The 19,588-nt window shown below is 38.8% G+C and overlaps 1 protein-coding gene across 1 annotated transcript; it reads right to left on the bottom strand.

Annotated features, from left to right (window-relative positions):
* Positions 1 to 18,222, bottom strand: LOC103697650 (Ran BP2/NZF zinc finger-like superfamily protein). Its single transcript, XM_008779562.6, has 11 exons — positions 17,745 to 18,222; positions 15,088 to 15,205; positions 14,640 to 14,986; positions 14,425 to 14,556; positions 14,234 to 14,332; positions 13,421 to 13,937; positions 8,327 to 8,372; positions 1,091 to 1,230; positions 841 to 966; positions 632 to 758; positions 1 to 519 (listed from the first exon to the last, which is right to left on the bottom strand). The coding sequence occupies exons 1-11, from the start codon at positions 18,167 to 18,169 to the stop codon at positions 461 to 463; spliced, it is 2,136 nt and encodes a 711-aa protein (XP_008777784.4). The 5' UTR covers positions 18,170 to 18,222; the 3' UTR covers positions 1 to 460.
* Between the last annotated feature and the right edge of the window lie 1,366 nt (positions 18,223 to 19,588).

Raw genomic sequence — 19,588 nt, forward strand, 5'->3', positions numbered from 1 at the left:
TTATTACAAGTATCAATAATATAGCAATAATTTATAAAACAGGTGAGTTTTGATTCAAGAATCTAAACACTTGAGTTGGATTCCCTTCTTGCTAGTTTAACTGACCACCCCAGACATTTATTTAATAAACATCTTTCAGCATCTACACCTTCATTGCACCATTCTTTGATACAGCCTACTAAAGGTTGAAGTCGAGACATAAGAATACATTAAGGGCTAATTTAAAGCTTGCGTGCCTGCTGCACTCAAAGTACAATATACACGCGGAAAGGAAGCACCATCGCTTGCAACAACTAGTGCATATAGCTTATTTACTAATTATAAAACCAAGATTACTGCTCCAACTTCGCATGTTTGGCGCTGACTTGCAAACAGTGCCAATTCAGGGTGCCTCTTGGTGGTGCCGCCTATCTTTAACCAGCGGATTTTTACATAACTGCATTCATTCATCTCCTTTTCCTTAAAGGATAGAGCACCTAAGCACCAAACCCTTCTGCTCCATCCTGTGGTCGTCATTGCCTGCGAAACGTTTATTAGTTCATTAAACAGCACATCTTAAGCCACCACACAACATAAATACAAGGGATCTAAATATCTAATATAATTGGGTCCTAAAATCTGACAGACTTACCTTCCGGAGGCTGGTAAAGTTTCCGGTTCTGAGAAGATGACATTTCTTTCTTCAAATTGACAAGTATATCCTCCATGGTATGCTCCCTTTGCCAGTTCGCAAGCATTGGAAACAAGCTTGGCTCAACCTGGTAATGTTAGGATGTAATTAGATAAAATTAAATGTTTAATCAATGGTAAAGACAGGATAAATTCTTAGCCAGTATATACCACTCCAGTTTCCTGATTTACACAGGTCATGTTTATCCTAGTCTGGAATCGCACGGTTGGTGGATTATCTGGATAGTCTTTGTCACAGAATAGCTTCAACTGATAAATCCGCCCCTCATGGACAGTCTAGAGGTTAAATGCAGCAACAAATATTTGGATGTCATCAGAGGCATGTATATTTAAGGCAGAGAATAGCATGACCGACAATATATTCCGAAGTTTAAACGGACTAGCAAGTACAGAAGCATACGTTGTGGGGACCAATAATTGTCCCAGTCCAGGAACGCATAAAGATATCATCGGCATCATCCATTCCATAGCTGACGGTACCATCACCAATACCTTTCTCCCCTCTCTCAAGCTCTTCCAGCAATCTGAAGTTTCTTGGAACTGAAAAATAAAATGAATATGATGGTCTAGTTTCATATGCACAATTAATTACCTTCTCAGCAATATATATATATATATATATATATATACATGCATGAGGTGAAGGCATAAAAAATTTCAGAAACATAAGCTTGTGCACAATTTTATTTAAGCATATAATTTGATTATGGTACAAAGTAAAAAACAATGAGCTACAATGCTGGTCCGAAACATCCTGAATTGAAAGCAAAACAAATGGGCAATAGGAAAATTTCACGAAGTCAATGATCCAGATATCGTGAAAATGGCCTTGTCAATTTTAGTTAATGCACCAAAAACGCATGATTGATGCAAGACTATCAATAACCCTAAGTACAAGTATACATGACCACAACTTGTGAAGATTTTTAAATCCACGTTGTTATGCTTAAAGCTGGTCATCTAGATCCCAATTAATTAATCTGACCCAACCTAATCCACCTAACCCAGCCCATCTGTAGCAGCCATAGACTTGGGTCTAGGTCAAGAGAAATTCAACAATTATCAGGTACGGTCAAGTCTGGGTTAAAATGGTCTGACCCAAGAATCAGCATATATAATATTTTAATAAGAATAGTTTAGACAGATACTTATAGTAAAATACCAAATTCATTAATGGTCAGTTTCTAATTTTCTTTCTTCTTTCCAAATTTCCCCTCTCCTCTTACCCCTTACATTCTCTCTCTTGCACCTCTTCTTCACTCTATCCCTTCCTCCCATCTTCCTCACTCTCCTCCTTGATCCATCCAGTCATCCCTGATCATTGGCTCCATTCACATCACCTCTCACAGTGCCGAACCATCACATGTAGCCATGACACAACCTGCCACCATCCCCATATCACTATCACCATCTTCCCATTACCCCACAACAAGCCATCATCTAGCAGCCACATGTTGCCTTTGCACCATCAAAGATGCCAAAGCAACTACAGTCCATGGCTGTCTTCTCCCCCCTTCCCTTCTGTTTTTTCTTCTACATGACTATGGCTTGGATCGTTTTCACCAACTTCTCAAAGGATTCAGTCCGAGAAGTGCAATCTGTACTAGATTCAATTCAGACCAGTTGGGTCTTGATGGTGGAGGTAGATCCAACTTGAACCTGACCAAACCAGACCAAATGCCAACTCTAGCTATGTTTTTTGGTGCTGTACCATGCAAATTTCAATTCCAATGCCCTAATGTTCACAACTGCTTATAGTAAAACAAGCCATGTTTCAACATGACAATAGCTCCATCTATCAATTTTTTCTTATTTTTAGATGATACATGTTGACCTCCTTATTCCATTTGTTTTATACAAGGACCAAATTCGGTAGAAAATTACGAAATTTGTGATATCTAGATGGTTACACTGGAAAATTATAACTCTTTACAACAATTTGATATGAGTATAATTGAAGAAAATTAACTAGGGCTACCACAAAAGGTTGGGAAGAGGAATGAAACAAATGAGATACAAGAGGAACACTGTAATCCCAGTGGCTGGAATCTGTCATATAATCCTCCTTTGTCATTAAATCCAGCCACGGTTACATGCCAACATAATTCAACAAATTTTTAGAACTTTTACCTTGATTTCCTTATGACTATATTCTTATGCGTTGAGCCACTGGAACACATGTAAATCCAAGATCCTCTCCTTACAGGTTCTTCTCCTTATTGGGCCAATATGCCCCCCAAGAATCAAAGATTGCAGTTCATTACTTCAGCCTGAACATTATTTCCAATGCTTTTGCTAATTTACTCACTTCAAATACTCATATTTCTGCTTGTACACAGATACACCTGAGCATTCTTATCATTTAACATCACCTCATGTTGCCACACCCTTCATAATGAACAATAGATAAATCCATAGGCACTTGAACACCTCCCCCAACACACACACACACAAAAAAAGAAAACCATGTTAGAAGCATCTCAATCATGCTAATTTAATCTATTAAATCTTAGATTATCTCATCAATTTCTATGCAATAAAAACAAAATAGAAAAAGGATCAAACTCAGGTAATTCATTGTCAATTATTGCCCCACAATTAAATTATAGGTTTTGCACTCCCTTCCCTAAAAAAATGTAACACTTCATCACTAAAGTAGATCCTTTATTTCTATTCCAACTAAATTACATATCAGATAAAACCATTGTCCTCCAAACATTCAAATATTCCAAATTTAGCATCTACAGGTACTCCAATCACATTGATGATTCTGTATCTACAACGATAACACACATAAAACTGCTATACTTTAAAAATTGATCAATTGGATAATTGTGAAGTAATATGAACTTATTACCCAGGCCACAAATAATATGGTTATGCCACTATTAGAAACTATTTTGTCTCACCATAGCTAGTCTGAGTGCCAGTCACACTCAATATACTTTATTATACAAACCTGTATGCCTTGACAACCACTAAACAACTTCTGGTAGCACTTTATCACATGCTTTCTCTGTGTCAATAATGATTGTGGATTCTTTTTACAGTAGGAAGAACCCATATGTGAATTCTCTCTCCTCTTTACACATTTCCATCATCCAGCTTTAACAAGAAAACAAATCCATAACTTGCCTTTCTAGTGTAAAATCAACTTGATTCTCCAAGATTGCACATGTCTCCATCTTTGCTCCAATGTGCTCACATAAAACCTCACACTAAAGCTTGTAAAATTGATTCAGCGATTATGCAATTTGCTGCATGTCTGTTTTTCTAACAATTTGCATTAAGATACTAACTCCAATTATTTGGAAATATATTTTTTAAGAATTAATTGAAAAAATTAAAAAACAAATGAGCTACAGATTGAGCTTCAATTTTCAAAACTTTCTACATAAAACATATAACCAATCTAATGATTTGGTGGAACTAAACATAGTGCCTTGTACCTGAGATTGATGACAACCCAATTGTTGTGATATTATCAGCAAATGACAGAAGCTAATCAATTTGAGCTTACTTTAGCATAACAAAAAAAAGGTCTCATTGAAAATGCAAGTTAATTAAAAACTTTTCAAGTCCAAAGTACGTGTAATTTTATCTATATTTTCTTTGTTTTACAAGGCAAGCATGCAAATTGCTCCATTCATAAATTAGTTTTGTTAGCCATCTAATGAATTATTAAAGAATTATATGCTTACAACTCTGACTAAACTTATAATTACTTAACTAAGATATTTAAAGTGCTAATTTATATGCATACATAATGCATGACTGCTTTATTCTAACTCCTCAATTTGAGCATGCAACCTGTCCAAAGCAGGGGAGAAAAAAAATCATGCCAACAACAGAGTACTGCAAAGAAAAATTCAGATCTCATCAAGGTCCAAATGTCAAATCTTCATCATCTACTTTCTTGTTTTTCCTTCCCCTTCCACATTTTATTTATGGTGTATGTGCTCTTGTTCCTTTGCTACTTTGGCTTCATTGAAACATCAGTGCGAAGTTTCAACCAAGAAATCATCAATTCATTTTCACTTTGAGTTATTAAATTTGGAGGTGGAAGAAAAGACTGCAAATTCATGGTGTTAAACCTGTTCGTAGGCCACACTCCTCTGCTCTCTGATTCCCCCCCCCCACCCACCCTCCCTCCCTCCCCTGCTGTCCTGCACCCTGCAGCACTCTGAACCATAAGCAATAAAGAAATCATTATTCCTCCAACAAATCTCACTCCAGCTCAAGCTGTTGTTCCAAGTCCTAATTTCTTAGGTTTTCAGAAGAATGGACAACATGTTACAAAAAGCCTATATCTTCAAAAAATTGGATCTATAGAGGATTTCAAAAAATGATTCTGAAGGGACGAGGGCTTTCAAGAATTGAGAAGAAGGCCAATCCTTTTCTCTGATGACTTTTCTTGACCCCCACTATCCACAGATTTATCTTCTTTATCAACATGATAGGGCTGATCAAGGCCCCATTGCAGCAAATACAGCAACTAATAATAATATGGATCACTAAAGGGCCTACTAGTTGATATAACACAAGAAAAAAACAATTGGATATTTTGACTCTTGCCCAAGGCATATTGTCCATCAAGTCACAATTTATCATGAAAAAGAGAAAATATTTAATGGCTGTAACACTTCATAAGTGGCCTTTAGTCATACTAATCTAATTTCAAAACCACATGCCCTGTGAATCCACTCCCTCCTCCCACTTGGTGGTCCCTGTCTGAAAACTTTGCACAAGTGGGTGGAGTTGTGCAGCTCATCCCATTCCAGGCAAGGGAAACCTAAATAAGCTTGTCAGTTTCGCACTCTTCATTCCCAATTGCAACATCATACATCTCCTATATAACCATTTTATAGAAGGAAAGTGGGCCGTTTGAAATTTGAAAGCCACATAAAACCAAGATTGGTCTGGTCTGATTCAACTAAATCCATACGAACCACAATAATAGTGCTATAATTAGTATACATCCAAGCCCTCTAGATAGATGTTATTGAACTCCAAGATGATAAAATTATAAGACGAAAAGAATGAAAACATGTCATTAGAATGTGTATATGTTTTGGCTAAAAAAATATTATGCAAAAATAAATAGTTAAGAACTTGTTAATTTTACATAAACAAAAAAATAAATTGTTGAAAACTTGCTTGATAATTTATGTCCATCCATAATTTTTTTAGGAACTTGCTATTACAAGCAATATCAGCGTTCATCCACCTCTTTGGCTGGTTAAAGAAATGCAAGTAACCTCAGAGAGGTAAAGAAAAATAAGTAGTAATTTTGTGTGTCAGATAGGAAAGTAGTTCCCCAACACAAACTACAGATAGAAGATTACTAGAAAGCATAGTACAATTATGTGCTTATTTGCATGAAATAGCAAACTTTAACCTAATTGTTGCTTCCAGAAAATGTATGCTTATAATTTTAAAATCAAAAAATGATAACAAAGAACATATAATTGTTTTCTAGATTGGTTCTAAATGGGTAATATGAACAATAGAAATGTTAGCTACAGGCCTACAAGAGAAAGGGAGGCCTTCAGGAAATAAGTGAGGAATATGTGGTAAACAACAAAGAGGGGAGATAGCTGAGGACCATAAATGTACTAGCACAGAGCAACAGAATATTACCATGGAAAGGAATCAAAAAGCAAGCATTCTACTAACCACATGTATTAAATAGAATCTTGTACAGATTTGTTTTCAAGGTTGGTTAATTCATGAATAAGAAAAGCTAAAAATCCAAGGAGCATCTTCTCTTGCAATCAATGCACTTAAGAAATTTAAAGAAATTTCGTCATTTTATAAGAACAGATATTTGAACCTATATAGGCGCACAAAGTGAATACTTTGAAAAATTCGAAATTCCTACATCACCATAGACATCTCCATTAGAGGGTCTTTAAAAAACGTGATATTGGCCATCTCAATGTGTGACCAGGACTGAGATCAACCTAGATCGTAGTTTATCTCGCCGAGATGGAAAGTGTGGAGCTTTTGGAAAGATCTGAGATTTTTCAAGATCTCAGCTGATATTTTTGAAGCAAGATATCAAAATCTCAACCAATATGGTAGCAAATTATTAACTAAGACATCCAATTTAGGAGGTAAAATTGATGCTAGCCAATATGTTCATATTGCATTGGCTGATTTCTTGGAATCATTCGGTCTATACGGCCAAATAATAACGGCTGAGGTAGCCCATATAACATACTAAGTATGCCCAATATTGTTACAAACCAAGATCTTGGCCAAGGTAACCGAACCAGCAACAGCTTGGGTGGTCCGGTGCTTAATAAAATCCCAAGCCTCCCCCTCCAACGGTTGCCTTGCTCAATTTCTCTCTCGAATGCCTCCTTGCCCGATCTCTAGCGAAGCATCGACCAGGTTAAGTTATATCTTATATATGCCACGCTCTTATCAGCACATTCTGTCAGTGGAGGAGCCAGAATTTCCTTTTTCTCTTTGGGGGGAGGGGGAGGAGGATAGTGTTCTTGAGAGAACAATTTTTAGAAGATCCCATTGTGCATTTATCTCTTCATCATACTATAAAACTACGCAAATGGATATAAAATCACACACATGGGTTCTTCTTCCTACTAACCTCAAGAAATTAAAAGAAGAAAGAATAGGGGAAAAAAGACAACAATTGTTTAAAAAGAACAAACTGACTCGAAATTTTCAGAAACAAATTTCTTCTAAAAAACTAATTTCAGTGAAGAAAATAGGGCACAAGACACTAACAGGTAATACTCCTATATTTTTTTTATGTTAAAGAAAACTCCTATGATAAGAAAAAATGATCAGATTTACAATAAAAAAAAGTAAGATTGGAACCAGGAAAATAAAACTTATAAAAAAAGGAAAATTAGAAAAGAAAAGAAAATCAGAAAAAAGAGAAGGATAAATTATGGTGCACATGTTGGGTGGATGGTAAGTTGTTGAGAGGAAAAATCAAAGAATAATGATTTTCTTCAAAAATAAAATCCTGTAACCAAGCAAAGCAATTGACACCACCTCCTCCTTTTCTCCTCCTCGTTCACCGTGTCAAATCAGATTAAATCAAGAAGAGAAATAACTTTTTTAGTGTCTACTGTAGGCAAAGCCGACTGGATGGCTTTAAAAGTTGTTTTGCTGCATTTCATTATCCAAGAAGATGCTTGAACCAAGTCCTATCGTAGCCTCCCATATAAATTTGGACGTTTCATAGTCAGGACTAAAAAACAGGAAGTTGCCTTCCTGTCAAGAACACCCCCCCACCCCCCCCGAGGAATGTCTAATTTCCAGAAATAAAAATCAACGCAAAGAAAAACAATTCAGTAGTTTTATTTGTACCTCAAAAATCTTAATTTTCTTCAACACAAGCGCCACCATCACCCCAATTGAAATATCATGGCAAAAAACGAAAGACATAAGCGCCTCAAGAAACTATTTTATTCCCACCAAATCTTAACCCAATTCCGAGAAAATACAAAAAAAAAAAAGGAATGAAACGGAAAACTCCAGGCAAATCAAAGAAGAAACCCTAAAAGCACCGCGATGAAGCACGATCCGCATGAGGACAGGCACATGAACGAAAAAGAAATCCACAAGGTAAGAAATCAGGGAGGTGATGATGAGAGCTCACCGACAACCCGCGATCCCTCGGAGCCCATTGCGGCGTCTCTCTCCCTCTATTTCTTTCTCTGGAGCTTGGGACAGGGGACTGACCCAGGGGTTCCCTCCTCTCTCTCTCTCCCTCTATCTCCTATAGAGAGGGGGGGAGGGATTGCGGCAGGTGGGGGGAATAAGGGCAGGTAACCGCCGCCGAGGGTTAAGGGATTCCGGGCTCGGGTTTTCCCCTCCCGAAGAGCCAAGAAAAAAGGAAAAGGGGAACAAGAGTGAAAGGAAGGAGACGACCAACCACGTCCCACCCTTTTACAACGCGACGGTCGATGAGCAGGTAACAATGTGGAGAAGGCATTAACGGCAGGGAGAGTAAAGTGAGCCAAAAATGGTAGGGAAAAAGCAATTTTATCTGAGTTTTTTTTTTTTTTTCTCGGGCTCGGATAAAGTCGGCAAGTTCTCCCGAACCTTGCCGACTTTATCCATTTAGAAACCTAGGTTTCTTTTCAGATGAGTGTATTTGTTATGGATCCCTGCACGCTGTGGGTCACATGTCACAAGACACAGGCTGTGACCCATAGATTGCACTAGGGGGCAACTTTGAAATAAAAATAGAAATGAGTGTCTCTTGTTCTAGTTGTTTCAATAGAAAAGAAAATTCCTATATTGATGGAAAGATTTTTATTATTTATTTTATCGAATCAATACTTTCAAATTCAAATCTCTGATGATAATAAGTAACCATTGTCATTGCAATTGTTGTTGTTTTATTATAGAGAATCCAGTGAGATACTTTCCTGAATAAATATAATGGCCATTATAATAGCTAATAAAGTTTCTGAAGAAGGCAAGATATTATTAGGAGATGGCAAGCAAGGCTGAAACCTTTGTAAAAGGTTTTAAAGATTGTTGGGTTAGATTATATTAGATTATAAGGTAATCTGACGATATCTAGAATTTACGAGGAAAAATAAATTTTACTGTGTTTGTTTGGTGGAAAAATTACTAAGTTTAGTTAGAGATAATCTTATATGAAAATATTGTTGAATTCTCAATAATGCTTTTAAATAAATAATTCAAGAATGATTGTTCTTGTTTGGTCTATTTGTTGGCTATTTATGGCCTATTTGCATAAAGACTGTCATTTTGAAATATTGAAATATATTTACATGAGTTAATAACTACAGAATCCTGAGAGATTTTGGAGAAAACAAATCGAGAAATCAAAAGATCGATTGTGAAAATTGGAAGGCTACCTTTTTACATAGGGAGACTACTAAAAGCTGGCTGGTCAATGACAATCAAGGGCTATGTCGATTAGGAGTACTTGGTTTTTTCTAATGAGAGAGGCAAACAAGAGGGCTTCACCGAAAATATTCAATTGATGTAATATTTTGAGTTGGGACTGCCATGGGATTGACAATATTAAAAGAGGACATTTGTGGATTTTAATTAAAAAAGTGAAAGTGTTTCCACCGATCAATGACAATTTCTTAGTAATCTAGCTAGGGGGAAAAAAAAACATACCCACTTGCTGATATGGAAAAAGTGTATCTCTTCCCCATCTTAGTTGAATCACGATGAATGGGGATGTAACTAGGTGGATTAGGTTCGACTCAAACACAGGGTAGAACTGGGCTGAATATTCGACCAGTGACAAGTAAAATTCTAGATTGAGTGAATCTCAGTCATTTTGAATCGTATAAGAAAATCTCATCAAAAAGATTATATAAAATAATAAAATTAGAGAAAAATTTATGGCACAATAATTGCTTAAAGAAGATCTTATCAGACCTCCCATAGCTGTTGTGCTATATACTGAACATTAAAATTATGGGACATTAATCATGCAGCTTAGATTGTTTCTAAAAGCAAGGATGTTGGCATAAATGAGCATTGCAAACAGAGCATAGCACTTGTAGCTAGGAAAATTTCTAACCTCATCAATGCAGTGCAATGGGGTTGTTACCCTACACCTGCCAACTTTTTCATCATAATATTGCTGTTACTAATCTACGATACGTACAACATTGATTGACATGGGAGAAAGTTGATGGCTGAATGGTTATGCTCGCCTGCATCATGCAGTAATCTGGGTTCTGAAATCTGTCACCTTGAAAATGTCATTGGAGCAAAGTCTTGTCAAGGTGATCCAAGAGGATAGCTTATTTCAAACTGTAGAACTGCAGCGTAGCGGCGTGCATGACATTGGGTTAATTTGGTCCTGCCTCAGTTACCAAGTGTCATAAAATCTTATACCAGGACTAAGGTAAGCGAGGGAGCTTTTGTATCTAAATTATTCATTAAAAAGGGGAAAAAATCATCGGAAAGATGAAGTGTGATGATGCTATGATGATGCCTCTGATACTCAGGTTCCTTCCTGATGATGAGCATCCTACCTTCATTTGCAAGGTGTGTGCACTAGCCGGGAGCTGGAGGCCTATGTTCCAACACCGGGAGTTGGACCTATTTCTTACTTGCTCTTTGCTGATGATTGTCTTCTCCTGACCAGGGCGCGAGTTTCTGATGCACAGGTCCTTCGCATGGTGCTGGCGGGTTACTGTGCGGCGTCTGGACAGAGAGTGAACTTCCTGAAGTCAGCCATTCAGTTCAGCCCTGGCACGGAGAGCAGAGTCAGACAGGAGATCCGGAGGATTCTACAGATACCAGAGCATAAGGGAACACTGATCTACCTGAGAGTTCCTATCACGGGCCGGAGACTACAGGTGGCAGAGTGCTCGGGGTTGGTACAGCGGGTCCAGAGCAGGTTGGAGGGATGGAGGGCGTCATCTCTATCCATAATGGGGAGACTGATACTTGTCAGATCGGTGTTAGGGTCCATGCCGGTATATCTCATGGCCAACACTGTGGTACCAAAGATGACTCTGTTGAGGATTGAACGTCTTCTCCGGAGCTTCTTGTGGGGGTCTCACGGTAGAGGCCATGAGGTACATCTAGTGGCATGGGAGCAGGTCTGCCTTCCCATCAGTGAGGGCGGTCTGGGAGTACAGTTCCTCCTGGAGAGGCGTGAGGCTTTTATTGCTCGGCACGCAGCTCGCTTCTTGTTGGAGCCACACGGGCTATGGAGTCGGATGATGGTAGCCAGATATGGTCGAGAGGGCTCAGAGGTGGCACGGAGTGGCCTCCGAATCTCCTTTATGTGGCGCGAGATTGGGAGATACTTGCAAACACCAGGTGGCTGATAGGCGATGGACGGAGCATCGATATGACTGGTGATCCGTGGGTGGATACCTTTTTTTGATGTGCTGGCCGACCATGGTGGATACTGAGGCAGCAGAGGGGCTCCGGGTGTGCGACCTCCTAGCACCAGGGAGGACCGAGTGGAATGAGGCCAGACTACGACAATTGTTCGGGGTACACCTTGTTCAGAGGATCCGGTCCCTTCCAGTACCAGGATGTGAGGGGCCAGACGTCAGGGTTTGGGGCACCTCATGCAGGGCCAGTGTCAGATTGGGAGATCTATCTCGGGTTATTCAACGAGAGCATGAGCGGGGGCCGAACTGCACCTGGATTTGGAGGTCCGAGCTCCACCCGAGGGCAGCACTCTTTTTATGGAAGGTGACGTGGGACCGCCTACCGATGAGAGTAGTGCTGAGCAGGCGTGATTTGGGGATCCCTGCGGAGTGCGGGGCTTGCGGTGCAGAGGAGTCAGTGGACCATATACTATTCCAGTGTACATGGGCGAGGTTGATATGGCAGTGGACAGGGATCCCAGAGGAGGCTTGGCGTGAGAGGTGACTCTTCCTACAAATGATACGACAGTAGTTGGCTAGTCCTTGGACATGTCAGGAGGCCATCAGAGCGACTTGCACAGCCCATCAGATCTGGCTGGCAAGGAACGCTCGCACTTTCGGCGAACGCAGGATGTCGCCGAAGTTTGTTGCAGAGTCCACTCAAGCACTGGCGATGGAGTCCATACCCACCATCCATTCAGATATACCCTTGATAGTTCGAGACATCTGGGGTTCCTTCTCTGCTCAGGCAACTCCTCGGACGGTATTTTGCACCTGGGAGCCCCCACCCTTGAACTTCCTCAAGGTCAACTTTGACGGGTCGGTGCTGGATGGAGGTACGCGAGGCGGGACAAGCTTTGTTATACGGGACCCTCACTCCAGGGTAGTGGCAGCGGGCGATTGCCAGCTGTTCGACACATCAGTTTCAAAAGCGGAGTTGCAAGCTGCTTGGGCAGGTCTTCGCCATGCACGGCAGGTGCTGCGAGCCAGCTCGATCATCCTGGAGGGCGATTCGACTACGGTCATTGGGTGGATTCGGAGGGGTCCGAGTGGTGAGAGCAGAGACCACCCCTCTGATCCGGGACATTGGGATGATGGTGAGAGATAGTGTGGCCTTCGAGGCCAAGCATGTATTCAGAGAGGCCAATAAGGCGGCTGACTGGGTGGCTGTCTACGCGGCCCACCACTCAGGATACGCCCTGTGGTCAGAAGAGGGGGAGATGCCACTGGCACTCCGCAAGCTTGTGTTTTTTGATTTTCTTGGATATATTCGTACGCGCATTGTATGAAGAACCCGTCAAAGCAGCAAAAAAAAAAAAAAAAGACTGCCCTCTTCCCTTTCACATAATATGATTTACCATGTTGAAGACAACGGCAAGAGCATCATTTGTCTCCTTTAACACCTTCCCCATGGTATAATAATCATTTCAAGCTTCAAGTCGGACTATTAAGCTTGTTCTAACTGAGAGACATGATGACAGATTCAAGCAACTAATAATGAAAATTACTGGTTGATGCAAAGGAATCATCGACTCTGCAGGGATCTCAAAGCACCTGTTAGTGGCATCCAGCTCTAGAGAGAACTTTGTTTCTTTTGTTTCTGCTGCATGGCAGACCTAAACTACTCCAACTCACATGATTGCCATGTAAGTGAAATAAAAATCTCAAAATTGTATTCCTTAACTGAAATGGATATCATAATGTCTAACATACAGCTATATCTGATTCTCGAAGTATATAAAAAAAAGAAGATAAGATGATTCAGTATAAGAATGCCATAATTATACAAACGAGGGCATTCTAATGACCTAATAATATCTAACAAATCAGTCTGTCCAAGGTCAGAAAATTCATGAGGATTAGTTTTTAAATTTTCCATTATCTTTTGCACTTTGGAACCACTCAGCTATCTCATCTTCACCACTTGATTCATCCAACTCGATGCTGCTTCTAAGACTGGCAGAATCCAAACCACCATCATTTTCTTGATTTCTCTCCCCTGAATGCCCTTTACTGCTCTGCGACATTTCTTCCTTCCACCTCTCCCTGGCAACAAGGTCTTGGGACAGAGTGCTCCTGCCTGCCAATATTGGAAAATTATCTGCAAATTTATTCCGTGCATCCAACTTATCTTCATCACTGTCATCTCCATCTTCCCCAGAACTCCAGAAATCAGAGTCTTCTACTTCTGTTGGCTTCCATTGAGTATGCTGTCCAGTGGTGTCGTCGCTGTTTCTGACAAATGAGATACCAGAATGCTTCTGATGTCCTTGATCATGATGCTGGGATCCAGCACAATCTCCACTATTTGATGCTTTAGGCCGTTTCCAATCGCATTTTAAACAAACCATGTTCCTCCTAAAATTAATGAAGTTACACCTGCAACACAATATATCATGCAGGTGTTCTCATCTCTTTTTTTTTTTTTTTTGCTGATCGCTATTGAATAAATGATTCATGGACGAGAAAAAAATCAAGTTAATTAAGTTCATTTGGGGCAATATCAGTCTCCTGTCAGAGGAGACGAGGGAACCTAATAACTAGCTTGAACAAAAGCAACACTATTTGACTATATCAACAATTCTGATGATTACCATTGCCACAATAAAAACCATACCAAACGAATTTTTCATATTCAAAGTTGCAGAATAATTAGCAAAGGATCAATGACTCACGATGGACATTCCCATTCCCCAGGATTAAGCTGGCGTTTTGGGGGCTTCTCATGACACTGCAAGCATTTTGTATTCTTGGCAAAGTTCAAGAAATTACACCTGCAAGAAATTGCAGAAAAATCAAATGAAAAAATAAAACCATGTACTGATATCTTAATCGAGGTCAAGAATCAAGATACCAAGAATCATACTTCTCACATATCCAGTCTCCTTTCTTGAGAGGAAGATGCTCCTGGTCCTCCTGAAACCTTTTAAGCCTCTCTTGGAATTCCCCATTGCAGCGCAAGCATTTGATGTTCTTGGCGAAGTTCAGAAAGTTGCATCTAGTAATATAATCAAGAGATGCCATTTAGAATTAGGGAAAAAATGATCAAGATGGAAATTGAAGGAAGATCTGTCAGCTTACTTGGGACAAATCCAGTCTCCCTGTTTCATAGGGACAGCAATTTGGCCCTTGAAAAATTGGCTCCCACTTGCCTTGTCTAGCCTAGATAAAGGCCTTCCAGAGGTCACTGTTGGAGTATTGGAGTCAAATTCCTTGATACTAAACTCCACCATTTCATTCAGCAGCTTCCAAACAGATTCTTTAACAGTTTTGTTGAGGCATGCCGGGTTCTCCACTGACCCAGTGATGATATCGAGACCATGTGTTAATAAAATTCGCATAACATCCACAGTTCTTCCACCTTCATCCTCACGAGCCTTCACATATGCCCTCTCACAGCTTCCCCGCAAATTGCACGAGCTGCAAACCTGTCGGACAAAAGACATTATTAGAGATAATCAAAGATAATGTAGTTTTCGCTTAACACATATAGTTTAATTAATTCCCAGTAAGTATTTCTGGCACATACATCTCCTTCCTCAATGCCCACATGAGCTCTCAAACGCTTCCCTGAATTGACAACTTTTCTGTCTATGCTTGGGCATCCACATTTCACAATAATCTGAATATCTCTCCTTGACAAATATCTACATCAAAGCCATATAGTGCATAAATACACAGAGTAGGAAATCAAATTAACTTCACACAAAAAAGGGAAAAGAAAAGCATTCTAAAAAACCTAAAAAAGAAAAGGAAATATTAGTTCATGGTCTTCATGTTAAGGTTGTTGGGGATCCATATTCTTCTTGCCATGTAAAACTCATCCCTAATGCCTATTGAGGCTATATGCAATGAGATATCGAGGTTATACAACAAATAGTCAAAAGCCAGAGAACATGGTAGCTATATAAATTTCCTCTATTATCAGGATGTAGCATCTGTAGTAAACTGTTAGGCTTGGATTTCTGCAACTATCTTAATATTTGTCCCTGGTCATGAAAGAACCAGATGAAAAATCACTTAGAATCAACTTAACTCATTTAATTCAAAGAGAAATGACCTTTTATTTCTTTAAGGCACTTTCTGTTTTTTTCCCATAATGTAAACATGAATGTAAAAGCCACACGAAGGAAAAAAATAATGCATGTCTGTCAAGCACAGGAAGGGAAAACATAACGCATATGTCTTTTAAGTTGAACGTGCCAAAAAAAGGATTCTACCTTTTCCTTCACATATTATAAAATAATCTCTGAGCATAATGGCTCTGAGGGCTTTAGCTGACCTTGGGAAAGTTACTGCATTTTTGACAAAGATATCAAACTGTGAATGTCATTTTCATAAATATATTTTGTGCAATAAAAGTTGAAAGTAAAAGGTCAAAGCATATTATTCTTTTTTGCAAATACTACTGATCAGTCCAAAAGCTAATCACGATCCCTTATAAACAACCCACGCTCATGTTTATTCATCTTTTTCTTTATTTTCTCTCACAAATTCTATTTTTTCCCATAAAAGCTGTTTGGAAACAATCTCATTTATTTTTTTTCTTATTTTCATATACCAACTTAGACATTTCTTATTTAATTGACAGGTGTAAGTAAACTAAGCTTGTCGGATATCAGTTTAGCATCTTCCCTGTTTCAAAAAAATAAGTTGGTGGTCCTCTTGAGGTATTGACTTATCAAATGTGATCCTCTTTATATGTACAAAGCCCTAAAGATCTACTCTTCGGAAATATTATGATTCCTCCACCTCTGATATCTTTCTCAAGAACTTCAAAAATTACCTCATCCTATCTCTAAACTATCTTACAATGATCTCATCATCAAGATCTCCAAATATAGAAACTTTTGTTTTCCTCCTTTATTTTCTAACTCATTGATTTTAGAAATTAAAAAAGTTGATATTATTAACATGCTTTCCAATTACCATATAATACTTTAATCAGAATCCTATTTATCTTGTCTTCAGAATCATAAAACATGAAGCCTCCCAACTATACAGAATCCTTTTTTTTTTTTTGTGATACATTTTCTGGCTTTTAAAATTTAGAATAGTAATGTAGGGTTGATAGTAGCAAAAGAAACAGAATGCCATATTTTTGAAGTTTAGAACATGAAATTCTACCAATTTATGGATAAGCTCAATTCTGTGGCATAATATCCATGTTGTCAATTGATAGGCTTTTTTTTTAGTGAAAACGATGTTATAATCCAAACAGATGTTTTCTCACCTTTCTTGAAACTCTTTATGCATAGGGCCAGTAGAAGTGTAGCATGCTAAATTTTTTTTTAACAAAGAGATCGAGTATAACATAATTTCTGCAAAAGTTGTTGGACTTTTCCTACACTTTTTCATGTATGTGTTCCTCTCTCTTTGCTTGCACATCTGATTGAGATAGTTACGATATGGTAGATTGCAAGCTATTTGGCATTGTCACAAATAGAAGAAGCCATTGAAATCAACTCTAATTTTGTCCTTATCACCACCATGCCTACACCCTTTCACCTCATATATGTTTGCAGAGCTTCAGGTCACTGAATTTTCTGTTAGAAAATCTCAGACTCTTCTTAACAAGCTAGCTATAATATTAATCAATAAACCATAATGTTAGGGAGCTTCTGGAACTTATTTGCATACAATGCTTACCCAAATTCACTCCTGCATATAAGTTCACATACTCCACGTTTGGACTAAATATCTGGAACTACTTCACAATCTCTATCCACTGTTCCCTTCAGTTCCTAACACAAAAGTCAACCTCTTTTTCCTATTTGCATCTAATACTATTGATTCAAGGGGTCAAATCACATAATACACCAGAAACAACTTTCAGATCAGAAAACCGATACAATTTGGCAACCTGCCTTTTTATCTTCTAATTAGAGAGATCAGCCATGGTATTTAGATTATAAAACATCATACCCATAATCTTTGCCAGTATGCAGAATCAAATTCCTCGTGTTGATTGTTCAAACGGCATCGACAAACAAAAGGTTACGGAACAAGACGAACAAAAAGTTGAAAACTTTCACTCTTTATCGACAAGCAAGAGGACCTGAATCATAGAATCACAAACCGGCACGCGCTATGCTACAAAAACCCTAAACAAGCATATCAAAAAATGCAAACTTTCCTGACTCTAAGGCTTTATCAGCTTTAAATAAGAATAAACCCATCTCTCACCTGATGAGATCGAAGTGATTCCGCGCGAAATTAAGGCAGGCGGTCCGGATGTGGTTGGAGTCCTTGGAAGCACTCAAAGAGGAAACAGGAGAAGCCCTCTGGAACGCAGTGCGGTCCAAATAGCCCTTCTTGAGGAGGCTCTCCATCAGCTCCACCCACTCCGGCCAAGGGTGCGATATCTCCACCTCCCTCCCTCCTCCAGCACTGGCAGCGGCGGCTTCTTTTCCTTCTTCTCGGCCTCGTTCCGGCGCTCGCACTGGTCGCGGAGCGGCCATAGGTTGCAGGGACTGGAGCTCTTCGAGCTCGTTACGGACGTAATCAAGCCGGGGATCGGTGATGTTGGAGGTCGAAGAAGGGAGGGAGCGGGATAGCCGGAGGAGCGAGCCATTGGTCGGGATTCGGAAGGCGGAGAAGCGGCGATGCATCCGCCGAGCGCTAGCCGGGACAACCTGTTCGATTTTATGTCTCCCGGTTCTCGTATACGAGCCGAGTCCTAAGCCGAGGAGATGGAACGTTGAGGGTGGTTAGCACTTTATGAATAGAAATCATATGGGAGAGCACTGCAAAAAGGAAATATGGGGTGGGTTTAAAAAAAACCCAAAAATTATATTTTTTTTCTAATGAAGTTGTCACTCTCGTGATTAAAAAATAAAAAAATATATATACAATTTTTTTTTTCTCATCAAATCTGTCCCTTCATTTTTTTTTTTTTTTGTGGAGTCTTTTGTTTTCCTGTCCATAAGGCCTTCCTTTTTATTTCCAAGTCCCTTTCCCCTCATGTTTGCACTTAAGAATTTATTGAATCTAAAAAATGGTGTGTATATAATTTTTTATATTAGATAAAACTAGGAAACTGTGTACTATATATTAATAGTGATAAATATAATGCGCTACAAATTATAGATCGATTTACCTAGAGATGTATATTAGTTTACTAAATGACTAATATATTTGGTGTCTATAATTTGGCTATGTAGTATGTACTGGTTAAAAGAATGTTTTGAAAACTATGTATCGATTTATCTAGAGGTATGTATTGGATCACTGCTGGGTATGTGTCAAAAAAACTTTCAATATATATTAAAAAGTCGATGAGTATACCACATGATCATATAGTATATACTGATAAACATTATGTTTTGAAAACTATGTATCAATTTGCTTGGTGGTGTATTGGGTTGCTAGATGACTAATTTGCTAAGTATATATCATTTGAACATATACTGTGGGTTGGTGAACACAATGTTTTGAAAATTATGTATCAATTTATCCAGACGTATGTATTAGCTTGCTAGATGACTAATTTGCTTGATGTATATTATCTTGCCATATATTGTGTAGAGATAAAAAATATGTTCTAGAAATGAAAACGAAAAAAGATACTACGGGCAATTTCTTTTTGTTTTTTTTTTTTTTTTGATCAAGGGATTGATGATTCTATTAGCAGGAGGAGTTTCTGACTTTTGGATTTTTTTTTTGAGATCCATATTAGGGGGAACATGGCAAAATGAGAAGCGTGTTTTATATTTCCTTCTCTTCTCTGGTGCCCGCACCATATGAATTTTTGTTCGGTATTTGATGGGGGCACATGATAATGTATGATTTTTTTTCCTCTTTTTTTATTCTGGGAAAAGATAACACATGATATGTTGTTATTCATGATTAATAGGTGATGGATATTTGAAGGATGGCTGTGATTTCAACCAAAGCGGTTTGAAGGTTACGTTGCAAATGGCTGACTAGAAGGAAGGTTGTGATCCTCTCAATGAAACCATGGGAAGGGCGATTTGATTGATGACTGTGATCCAATCAACCAACTTAAATGAAGGATAGTTTAAGTAATG

The sequence above is a fragment of the Phoenix dactylifera genome, chromosome 5 (assembly GCF_051530095.1).
Source record: "Phoenix dactylifera cultivar Ajwa chromosome 5, Ajwa_hap1_PhDact_Kaust_v1.1, whole genome shotgun sequence".
Taxonomy (NCBI): domain Eukaryota; kingdom Viridiplantae; phylum Streptophyta; class Magnoliopsida; order Arecales; family Arecaceae; genus Phoenix; species Phoenix dactylifera.

What these genes read in the sequence shown, in the direction of transcription:
- LOC103697650 (XM_008779562.6), bottom strand. Translation starts at nt 18,169, where the DNA reads ATGCATCGCCGCTTCTCCGCCTTCCGAATCCCGACCAATGGCTCGCTC. An exon ending in GGAGACTGGATTTGTCCCAA is followed by an intron (nt 14,557 to 14,639) that starts GTAAGCTGACAG and finishes TTATATTACTAG; the next exon opens with ATGCAACTTTCTGAACTTCG. An exon ending in CAATTATTGGTCCCCACAAC is followed by an intron (nt 967 to 1,090) that starts GTATGCTTCTGT and finishes TTTAACCTCTAG; the next exon opens with ACTGTCCATGAGGGGCGGAT.